At 38.7% G+C, this 12241-nt stretch overlaps 1 protein-coding gene across 4 annotated transcripts in view; it reads left to right on the forward strand.

Moving 5' to 3' along the window:
- Positions 1–12241, forward strand: part of FTO (FTO alpha-ketoglutarate dependent dioxygenase) — a 227662-nt gene that overhangs the window by 54535 nt on the left and 160886 nt on the right. For 3 of the 4 annotated variants that reach the window (XM_063167787.1, XM_063167790.1, XM_063167788.1), the window contains 3 exons: positions 4856–4935; positions 5244–5387; positions 11181–11300. In XM_063167787.1, the coding sequence (XP_063023857.1) occupies positions 4856–4935; positions 5244–5387; positions 11181–11300 (344 nt within the window). Of the gene's footprint in view, positions 1–4855; positions 4936–5243; positions 5388–11180; positions 11301–11655; positions 11798–12241 lie in introns of those variants that run through there. The other variant, XM_063167789.1, reaches the window with a different exon arrangement.

Raw genomic sequence — 12241 nt, forward strand, 5'->3', positions numbered from 1 at the left:
GCTGTTTTCTGACAGTGGGATTATACTAAGATCATAATGAACACAGCTGTCTTACTCCAAGAATGAGTCTCAATGTCTCAAGCATAGAGGATTAAGAAAAGAAAATTAAACTGAGTTAATTTGCTTGAGCAGCTGAGCTCATGTGCTAAGGTTTATCCATTGAGAGAAATGAAGTGAGAACTGTTGTTAAGATTTGTTGACACAAGATCTGTTGCTTTCACTTTTGGCTCCTGTTTCTTTTGGTTATCATTTTTGTTAAAATAAATTTTGTTATAAATCACTCAAAAACAATAACAAGGTTTCTGACAACATCATGTTGGCCTGACTGAGAGTACTTGCAGAGCTCCCTGCTTATGTGACTGTAACTTGGAAGGCACATTCTGTGGAATGTCCCTAGAATGACTTGTCACACTCCCAGCTTTATGGGCAGAAAGTCTTTTGAACTTTACCTTTCACAGTTTATATCCTAAAAACAATTCCTTTTATAATCCATCATAAAAACCATCTAGCATTCCTTGTTCTTAGTTATCTCATCAAATCTTCTGCATTGCCATCAGGGAAGTGTTGTGCAGAAGTACTGGACTAACTGTGCTCTGAAGAATGTTCAGACATGGAAAGATCAGGTGTTAAGATGTGAGATGCTTTGGCATAGTGGTCTTTATGTGCCTCCCTTTTTTGTAAGGGTATGAAGTAGAAGCCTAGAAGGAAAGAGGGGCAGTGAAAATGAAGCTTAAGTGGCAGGTAAACATTGCTAGAAAGGTTATTATAATCAGTTTTTGTGCAATAGCAGTTAGGGCATCAAGTAAACTTCTTATGTAATCCTTCCTGACTGGAAACTTTGAGCATATAGAGCAATGCTGGCCAAGAGATTCAGAAGGTATTTAATAAAAGAAGGGGACTGACTTTAGTATTTTTATTGCAAAATACTGTCGATTGTAGTTGATTGAGTTACCAGATCATAAGGGTGTTTTTTATTCCCTAGTGGAATTTATATAGTGGCTAAAGTATTTTCAGAGATCCTATATGAAGGGTAGATCAGAAAGTTAGTTTATTTAATGAGTAACATCATGAGCATGTTTAGATGGAAACAAAGGATATATTAAACATTCTTTTGAAGATGATGTGTAAATCACTTTCTTATTAGTACTTTTGAAGAGCTACAGATTTGAGCTCTGTAGGCCAGGTGTTATTTTAATCTCTTCTGCATTTCCATAGTCTTTGTGTTTCTTTTCAATTACTTGGGGAAAAAATTACTCTTCTAAATAGTCTTAGAGGGTATTCCCAAAATGGCCATTTTATTAGGTTTCTTTGTGTAGCAGAACTGCCTGTATCATTTTGACTTGGAGTGAAAGACAATATAAGGAAACATATATAGTTCCAGTGTATTTCTTACTGTTCAGATTTTTTGCACTAACTTTTAAGAGGGGGTATCTTGAAGATGCCAACTAAAAGACAAAATATGAAAACTCTGTAAAAAAAGAAACTGGGCAGTGATAAAGAAAAGGAGGTTCATTTGTCTTATGCTTTTGTACATGCTGCATTCCAGAACCTCGTTTCAGTAAGCAGAGTCCTCTTGCTGGCATTATGTTAAAAGCAGTGGCAGAATGGAAGGCATCCAGAAAACAGAAGATGGAAGAGTCCTGCAGCTGGTGGTGGTTCCTGTACAGGCACTGACTGATAGGACTGGGAGGGTTGGTTGTGAGCACCACTGACTCACCCACCCCAGCACAGAACTCAGCCACTCTGTAGGTCTGTCCTTCCAGTTGTTGGAGTGGTGTTGTGTTACTGCTTTATATGAATGTTGAAAATGCTGAAACATCACATTCAACATGTTGCTTATAATTTAAAAGTCAGGTCCTATCAATTCCTGTACCTGTAATGCCACTAGAATTTCCTGTGGTACACACAAATCTATATAAGAAACTGTGGTAACTGGATATTTCTTACAGTAATGTGCAATTACAGTAACTTGTAAATCAAGATCAATGGGTATAGCAAAGTAACAAAAAAACCCAGTCTTTTTAGCATTTCTAGTGGATATTTCATAATGTTTCTGTTCCTCTCTTCATTGGCTTTATAAATGTTTTTTGTTATTCTGGGGAGAAACTAAGTAAAATGTCTTACAATTTAAATTTACATCTTCCTTCTCAGCAGCCTTCTTTAGATGAAATCATGAGCCGTAATTTAGATGTATGTTAATACTGAACATAAGGTGATCACCTCCATTCTTTTTTTAAGCTATTACAATAACATAAATTCATTTTATTAAGCAAAACCAACAAAAATTCAAAATTACTTTCAGTAAGACATATTGCTAAATAATTTTTTAGGCTTTTCTTAATATGAAGAAAAAAGTCTGGTGAATGGCTGCAAGTCTGCTGCCTAAAAATTCAAATCTAAACTTTATATCACTCATGAAACGGAAACACTTTAGCTCAATTTAGAATAATATATTGGTCTGCAGAGGAAGTGCACACTGAACCCTGCTGTCTCAAGTACACAGCCAAGGGGTGTCTAATATGAAACGTGTTGGTGCATGCAATAAATCCAAAACGCGTGGAGGTGAGCACAGGGCCCCATCGGCTCTGTCCTAGAGCATGCTTAACTAGGCTTGTCATGGTCCTACTATTAAATTGGAATTTTTTCCCTAATCTTTGAGTTAGACATGACCAGATTTGCAAGCAGATTTACAATTTTCACTAATTTTCCTACCATGACTTCAAACCATACTTAACAAAAATACATTCTGGACTCTTTCAAAGGCAGATTTACTTTTCTGCAGCTGTTTCCCATAGATCAAGCTCTTAGCTTGAAGGTTAGGGTTTTAAAACAGCATGAAGATGAACTTTGAATCTTATACCACTCCCCACCCCCAGCAAATTATAGTTTGAGAAGCATCAAAAAATTATTTTCATAACCAACCAGAAGTAGGTTGCACACATTGCAGAGGTTGGCTTGTGGTTGAAGATAAGTATTTAATGGAAACACTTCCACATGTATAAAGTGACTCATTAAACTATTTCTAGATCTTTAATCTGCTTCTATTTTCACAAACTAACTTGAACCCTCTTTGCTCTCTAGCATCTTGAATGTGTTGGAGCTTTTCACCCCCTCCTTTTTTTTGACTCCACATTTAATCCAAATGGTATATGTCCTACTATTAAGACTTAGAACTCCAGAAGTGTATTTGTCATTACCAAACTTTGACCGTGAAGTTTGCAAACTCTGACATATTTCTTTTAAATTTATTATTTTTCTAGTTTTTAGACTTTTAATTTGTTTTTATTTGTGCACGTTTTTCTTGTTTGTTAGTGAAGAAAATTAATTAGCAAAAGTCCATTCCATTTCACTTTTTCTTGTAGATATTTGTGGTGATAAGAGTATCAAAGATTTTCCAGTGCTTTAAACACCACTGTACCCTTGAAATAGATAAGAGACTACTGTCTAAAAAGTTCATGAGGAACACTTTAGAGAAGACAGAAAAGACTATATAAATCCTGTTGGTAATTCTGGGAGCCATTTTATCTTGTGGTTTGTTTTTTCCTGGGAAATACTTTACCTCCAGTTAATAAATTTAGCACCTTTAGCCTCCAACTCTTTAAGGATTGGCTAGGAACAGGAAAATCATTGAGGAGGTTTATTGATAGGGGGGTCCCATCTAGAGAATAACACCCTGCATTCTGTACTGCAGTCTCTGTTTTGCTTTTGCAGACCTAAGGGTCAGTGCTTAGTCATGCAACACTGAGGCTGACTCCTCAAGAGTTGTTTTTTACTGAACCCTACAAGAGCACTGTGGTGCTTCCAACGTGGGTGACCAAGGAATGAAACAGCTTTGGTTTGGCTCTAGAACCAAAATAGCATTCTGGGTCTAGTGTTCTGTATCTGAATAAAAGCTTTTAATGCCAGATGGACAATGGCCAATTTACAAAGAGTGATTTTTCTTTTCAGTTAATATATATTTAGGAGAAAAAGAAAGCAAATCTTTGCCACAATCTTTTACAACCTAAAATGTATTTTTTAATGTGTTTTGAGGCAGACAATCAATGAAACTTCAACTATTTTTGTACAATTGGAGTTTCAGATTTTTTGTCAACTCTTAAATTAAGATTACAGGCTTCTTTCTGAGATTCATAAAGGATCAGAGACAGTTTGAAGCAATTCCAAGGTGCAACTCTACAATGAAAGTTATGCCAAGGGCTTGAATAAAGGTGAAAATCAAAATGTCATAAGTCTAATTCTATGTTTGCTATATACAGCCACAAGGAATGGGCACTGAAAGGGGTAGTGGAAGCGGTTTGTTTTATGACACAATTCTTCTTGAAAGTCATTGTGGTATTTAAATATTGTGAAGTCCAGAGATGATAATATTCTGTGGTCCTTGCAAGACTGGGTTCTGTGCAATTTATCCTAATACGTGTCTATAGGAAATAGTTTTTTCATAAGTTATTTTGTTTTGTTTTGGTAGCATTTTGTTTTCAAGAACTTTGAGCATTTTTAGTGATTTTGGGAAAAGAGATTGTAACTTCCAAGTAGTTTCTTTAGTCTCCTCAGTAGTTTAGACTTAGTCTCCTCAGCTTTGGAGGAATTAATTTGTTTAGGCAAACTTTCCCTATGAGAGGTAGGAAAATGCCACTTCTAAACTGTATAGGAGAAAGCTAGTGTAAGTAGAAATATTTCTGACTCTTTTATAGTAAATAGTTACTGTGCTCTGCAAAACATTGGAGCTATGTGACTGGATTCCCTAAGCACTAAAGCAAGAAAAGTGTGAAAAATGTATTTGATTCATATTCAACCAGATTAACTTTTATTAAGTATCATTTTTCCCTGTACTTAAGGTTTTTTAATCTGTCCCTAGATGATCTCAATATGACCCATCAGCACTGTGTTCTGGCTGGTTTGTCCCCTCGGTTCAGCTCCACTCACAGGGTGGCAGATGTAAGTACCAAAACCATTTCACTGCTTGGTCCCTTGCAAAGCCAATATCCTGGTGCCAGCTATGCAGCACCCTGGTGTCTCATCAGAATTGTGCTTCATGTCATCCTTATGACTCAAACTCTTTGCATTAACTGCTGCTGTTTATTTTTGATTGAGGTACAGTTGGTTCTGTATTGGTAGTTGGCCTTAACTCCCAGCTAGGCTTAGCAGATGTGAATTGTGAATGTGCTGCACCACACCTCGTGGATTGCTGATGAAATCCAGTTGAGAAATAGAAATTTTCTGAGGTTTTTATTGTATCTTTATAGTGTTCAAGAGGAACATTGGAATACATACTTGGACAGTGTGAACTGGCACTCCAGAATTTGCAGACTGATTCTGATTCAATGGTTTTGTCTTTGAAATCACTGGAAGCTGCAGTGGTGAAGCAAGCAGAAGAAATACATAATGAGGTGAGATCATCTACACTGAAAATACTTCAGCCAGGTCTCAGCAGTCTCATGGAATTAATGGCAATTAAGTGTGTTCAGCTGCTTACAAGGCGTTGCTTTTTATGAGTTTGCAATGTGGCTTTTATGACTTTTTTACCTGGGTACAGTAATTGGGATTATCCTGGAAGTTTTCATTTTTCCTTCTTAAGATCCCTCTGCTGGTAAAGTGAGAGAAGTTTCACAAAATACTGCACCAGAACTGACAGTGTGATGGTCAAACAGACTACTCTGGCACTTCTCTAACAGAAAGGAAGAGAGAAGGGATTAGAGGGAAAGGAGCAGGTAGATTTTTTTCAGTTATTCCTCCCTGGTTTCTGTTGAACCAGGCTTTTGCATAATGCCATGTGTGGCACAATTGTGAATGCGGGCTCTAAAGTATGTTCTGAAGAAAATACAGTGGAAATAATTGTGAGGAACATATTTAAGCAGGTCATTTAGTGCTACAAAAGATGCAAGTGTATTAATGCACTTGGGCAGGATTCCACTGAAGCTGGAAGTGCTTTCTTGCTCGGAGCTGTGCTGTATTTCTACTAAGATAAATTAGAAGCTGTACAAAGGTCATTTGCACTCAAATTAGAATTCATGTTAAATGTTTAAATTTCTGTCTGCTGAGGAATACAATATTGTGTAGTGCTACTAAAACTTTGTAGAACACATTTTGATCTGTATTGTGTTTACAGCTGGTAAAATGGAGCATAGTGTTGGCAAAAGATTCACGCCCTTGACTTTTACCAAAACAGCTCCTGGGGCAATTGAAAGGAGTCTGATGCATGCAGGGGTTTACAAAACATTAATCAGGCTCAGTCCATAAAACTACACGCATATGTGGTTTGCACAGCAAGGGCCACAGGCACAGCTGGGATAAATTTGCACGGGTCCTTTAACATCAAAGCCATGTGCTGTTTACATCAGGTGAGAGAGTAGCCCCTGGTGTTTGCAGTCACCTGAATAATTTTGCAGTGTGACATACAGGGATGTTTCCTGTTACACATATGGGATACACTGTAACAGCAATCCTTGTTTAACTTGTACTTATTGTGCACTTAGCAGACACACTGGATCTATATTTAATTTGAAAAGAGACAACCCATCCACCTATTTTACTATTATTTTCTTTTTTTTCCCTTAATTTTTTATCCCAAGGTCAAATCTTCACTGCTATTAGACTGCTATTTAAATTTCATTTATTGCTGCACAAGTAGACAAAATTTCTAGGGGTTATCTCTGTGGTAAATGCCTAATTTTTTTTTCAAACATCAATGAGCTGAAAATATAAAGACTTGTGAAACTAATACAACTTTTCTTGTATATAAAAGCTTCCTACCTTGTTGTATAGTAAATCTTTGTCTTTTCAGGCACTAATACAGGTTTTAGGTTGAAACTTTATGAGGCAGATGGAAGAACAAAAGACTGTTGTTTCTTAAAAGAATCAAACTGATGAAAATGAGCCTTTTATTTAACTCTCTTAGTTTTTAAGCAATTTTTAATGCAAAATCAAAAGAGCACTAAAATCCAAATCTCCATAGGATTAAAGAACTGCCAGTTCTCCCAGTTTCCCAATTTTGCCTCTGTATTTCTGTTATACAGCTTTCTGTGCTATTCATAAAGCTCCTTGGATTTTTTTTTCTTCCTCTGAACCAGAGATCATGAGCTTGAAATGAGACAGTATCTAGAGGTGATGATATTTTATTTTTAAATATTGTCATAATTGAAGTTCTTCAGTTTTAACTCTTATAAAGAGCCATTCTTCTTGGTTCCTTATCTTCCTGAAATGCTACGGGTTCATTCTTTTTACCCCCTTGTTGCTACCTCCAAAGCAATCATCAGAGAACATTAACTAGAACAGAACCATCACAGTACCAAGCTAAAATCTACTAGTTTAGCAGATTCACAGACTGTGCTGAAATTAACTGCTCTGCCAAATGAGGCCTGGATGAATTATCTGTGTCTGCTCCAGGGAAAAAGCCTAAGAGCAGGTCTGAAAGAATGAGGAATGGTTCTGTGCCTTCACTTTTGTACTCCTGGGCAGGAAAATTGACTTGCTGTGCTGATAAAGTGTGTTTGAACTGAGGTTCTGAAGCATAGGTGGAGACTTCATTTTTCCCCAGTTTTTTGGTGGGCAGAGAAACCTCTGAAAGAGTATCTGGGGGATGTCCTTACTTGATGTTAGATTTCCCAGAGTTCATTTTTCAGGGCCCTGTCTTGGATGCCTTGACAGAGGTATTCCTGTTGAAAAAGTGAGATGCTAACCTGAGGAGGATTTTAGCATCTCTGGTGGGCAGCCAGGTGGAAGTTTAAATTAAACCTAGCTTTGTTGTCATGGTCTCCCTCACTAAAACAGCCTTCAAAGGAATATCTGAGTAATTGCAAGGTATGTGCTGTGTGTTAGATGTGTGAGTCACTTCACTCCCAGTGTGTACTTTGTAGTAAAGAGTAAGTAAAGATAACCTCAATTAAGGGTGCTCAGTGCAGTTTGTCTGTGCAGCTCATGGCCTGGCAGTCTGCACTAGCTCTGCAGTGGCAGGGGGTAGGAGGGTGAGCAGATGCAGTTACAGGACAATAGCCTGACAGCTCACACACAGGCACAGCCAGGTTGTTGTTTGGTCAGGAATAGTTTATCCCAAAAGAAATGGTCTTGCACAGTTCTCTGAATGGGAACCTCTTCCTCCTCCTGCTTGGCTTTGCTGAACATGTACAGCTGCTGAAGACATCCCAAACAGCTACAGGGCACCTGGGGAAACCACTGGCAACTGAATTCCTGTCAAAGGAACTAAATACTCCTCAACAGACAATGTAAATGCTCATACATATAAGAATAAATCTGCAGAAAAGATCTTCACCAGCCTGTTCTTCACATTGCAAAGAAAATTTTTCTTGCTCTGACTAATGCAAAATCTACTAATAGTTCACGTAGGTGTGAGGTACTTTCAAGGCTTCTGTATTTGCCATCACCAAACCAATATTCAGATGTTCTCAGTGTAGTAAAACACCAGAGGTAGTTTTATGTCATGGGATTTTGTGGAAAATATGGCAGGTTTCAAACTAGGATCTTAAATTGGAAAAGTAGGGGTTTGTTCACATCAGGGAGTGTGCTTAGCTGTGATAATCAGATCTTGATTAGCATGATTAAAACTAGAGACTGAATTGGTTGCCCTGTTGCTTGTGAGGCACAGTCACTTTTGCCTGCAGCAAATCTGTTTTTATGGCAGCAGGAGATAAATTGAGCTTGGAGAATGCATGGGGAGGCAGAGACCCGGGCTGGGTGAGTTGAAGGGATGTGGTGTCAGACACTGAGGTCATGGGTGAGAAGGGAGAGGTGCAGGCAGCCAAACGAAGGTTGGTTGGTTTGTTTTAGCACATTACAGTGAGCTCACAGCATGATTGGTGGCTACTGGTATGGCAGAGAGGAAATAGAGATCACCCACATGTGTGGCATTGAACAACCAGTACTTTTCAATAATTGGCTGAGGAGCATTGCCTCACAAAATGTCAAATGCTACTGTTGGCCTTTTACTACCCAGTATTGACAACAGCCTAAAATTGGCCTTTAATCATTGCTTAAAGGAAAACTTGAAAATATGTTGAGAGTAGGCACATGAGGCCTGATTCTGAGCTGACTTGCACAGATGTAAGTCATAAGTGAAAATAAATTAGAAGATGAAAATTATTCCTCAGACACTCAGCCTGTATATTTTTATGTGTAAATATAAGCTCTGTCATCTTCAGTCATGTAAAATACTTTCTAATGATAACTGAAGTTAGTTCACATGTATGGGAGTCTCCAGTTTTAAAATCCAAGAGCTGTTAACCTGAGAGTTTTGTCGCACAAGATGAATGTTCTCTAACTTCCATTCCAGTAGGGCTAGAAATGAGCATTTTGTGTCTCTCCAGTATTTATTGTTGAGGTTTTTTGGTGGTACAGCAGAAGGAGACAGGCCAAGAGAAGTGAGTTCCTGCTACAGAGAGAAGTTATTACAGAAGAGAAATCATGTCACCCTTGCCTCACCAAGATAATTTTCTGTCTCAGAATCAACAGTTATCTGTTCAGAGGTCATAGCTCAGAGCAGACACTTGTCAAGCAGTTTAGTGGCCAGCTTGGAGGGTGGAACATTTTCTCCCCAGCCCCAATTTATTAACCCAGGTTAGAGCTGCACAGAGATGCTGTGGGATGAATGCAGAGCAGAGTTTGATAGCTGTGTGAGGTGTCAGTCCACATCATTAAACAGCCTTTGCTGCAATTAGGTACACACTGACCTCTGATGAGACCAGCTAATCCTGCAGAAAATGAACTAGCTTGTTGCTCTATTTTATGCCTTAGACCCCAAAACTACTCTTTTGTGTCAAATTATATATATTTTCTATGGGATCAAGATACATTTAAATTTTGGCCAATGTGCCAGACTGCAATTAGAGTGAAATTACATAGATTATTGCAACAAATCAATATGACTAGGTAAAAATCAGATTGACTGAACTAGATGTATGATGAGTCTTATTTTAAGATTGATTTTAATAAAAAAATTTTTTTCATTGATTAATGGCCTTGTGATTAATTTCATGCAACCTGTTTGCCAGACAGTGCATAATAGAGGCCAAAAAACTCAAAAAGAAGTGAAGAAAGGAAAAAAAACAGTTCTTAAAATTCTAACTGAAGAATGATATGCTCAGCTTTTCCAAAACTGCATACACTGGTTTTGTTGTTTTGTTTTTTTTTTTATACCAAACCATAACTGGATCCTTCATACCTCATTAATATTATAGAGGAAACAAAGTTTCCTTCAGCTTTTTTTTAGGAAGGATGTCATCAAACTTCTGTGCTAAAAAGTCACTGGCTAGCAGTCAAGATTTTTAAAAGACATTTTAAAATCTGTCTCTGCCAACTAATCATGCTATATTTTACTATAATATTCTTTTTATGCACTGAAAATGTAAATATTTTTTATTGTAATCTTCAATGCATGGACCAAACCTGTAGTTAATGTCAACTGGACCACTTTCAGGTTTCTGTAGCTGTTCAGTTTTCTCTTGCAGGAGAGGGAGTGTTAGGTGACAGCTTTGGGCAGTTTCTTTATTCTCTCACCTTGGTTGGTTGTCTTTGTTTGCATCTTCAGAGCTGAGCAGGGATAAACAAATCTTCTTTGTGGTACAAAATAATGATTAAAGCAGCTTTGAACTCAGTGTGAAACGTAACTACCACAACAAAGATAAATATGGAATTCTGAAGACCAGGACTATGGATTACTGTTAGGGAAAAGCAGCATCTTTGCTCACTGAGCTGTCTGCTGCAGGATGGGAGGCTGTGATTCCTTGTGCCACCCTCTCGTTCCAGAGCAACTGGGCTCCATTCTAGCAGTGTTATTACTGCAAGTGTTTTTCCCTCTCCTGTGGCTGGAACAATTTGAAACCCACAGTGTTAACCACAATGAGCCAGAGTTGGTGCATATTTGGCTGGAATTTTTAATGTTTGTTGTACATGAACACCATGTAAAAAAACGGGGGAAAAAAAGTCCAGTTGAGTTTTGCACCTCTCTGGGTTTGAAGAGAGTAGCTCAGGTCACAAATGGATGTGAAATAGGAATAAACAGCTGGGTGTATTTAGGGATGAACAGTAAGGGTGTGTTTAGCAGTGACATGCTTTGGTCACTGACTCCTTTCCTATGGGACTGTTCAGGTAGAGCTGGATTCTTGCATTGCCCCATTCCTGCCCCAGATAAGGCCTGTGGATGTTTACGGTACCATGTTTTTATCTTGCAGGTTGAATTTGAGTGGCTTAGGCAGTTTTGGTTCCAAGGCAAGAGGTATTTGAAGTGCACTGATTGGTGGCTTAAGCCTATGGCTAAATTGGAAGAATTTTGGAGAAAAATGGAGATTATGGTAAGTACTGGTTTTAAAGTTTAAAGCCTCTAGGGCCTAATTCTGAGAGCACTCACAATTATGTTTTTAATTGTACTCTAGTAAAGGGTTTTAGACTTTATTCAGAACATATGAGAAGCAGAATCAATGTCAGCCTTTCACTGTCTCCTCTTACTTTTATCCCCCAGTAGCCAGAAAAAATGTGAGCAAAATCAGATCCAAAACCCCAGGATTTCAGTTAGTTCTTGACTTTGCTTGTTTTGAAAGTTTGAAAGCCTCATAAAAGCCTCATATGAGCCTTTTAGAGCCTCACAAGATGACAGCCATATATTGCAATGCTGTGCACTGTCAGCTCTTTTGTACAACACCCTGACAGACACCTCTGCAGTGACAACAGTGGTGCAAGTGCCTGAGAAAGCTGAGAACAGAATTGGTCGTCTGGAAGTACAACTGTCTGTGGCCCACCTGCACTCTGAGAGCAAAGCCAGAACCTGCAAGAGGGGATTATGTCAAGAATAAATGTAATAATGACTTCTGGGTGCTTCAAATACATTGTGCATTCTTTGAAAAGGGATTCAGTGCCAAGCAGTCTTATCCTGTTGCTGCTGTCCATGTAGAGCCTCAGGTGAGAGCCTGTGCTGTCACAGTTCCAGAGCAGTTGCCAATTTGCCTGGTTTTGTGTTTGCACTCAGAAGGGGCTGTGCTGGCAAACCCACTGTCCTCCTCTCCATCCATCTGCATCAGAAGCTGCTCCTTGGTCATTTCTGCTGGCCGCAGCATAAACTGGCCTCAGTTTGCCTGTACTGGCTTGGAAGGGTTTGTACTGCAGCCGAGGATGCTGAGTGCCATTTGTGTCAGGCTGTGTTTGAGGTGCAGCAAGAACCTTGGGTCTGACAGGAAAAGCTGTGGCTCAGCTGCTCCCGTGCAGTGTGAGCTGCCCCAGCAGTGCCTGGTTCAGACTC

This window comes from Melospiza melodia, chromosome 13, assembly GCF_035770615.1.
Source record: "Melospiza melodia melodia isolate bMelMel2 chromosome 13, bMelMel2.pri, whole genome shotgun sequence".
In the NCBI taxonomy this organism is placed as follows: domain Eukaryota; kingdom Metazoa; phylum Chordata; class Aves; order Passeriformes; family Passerellidae; genus Melospiza; species Melospiza melodia.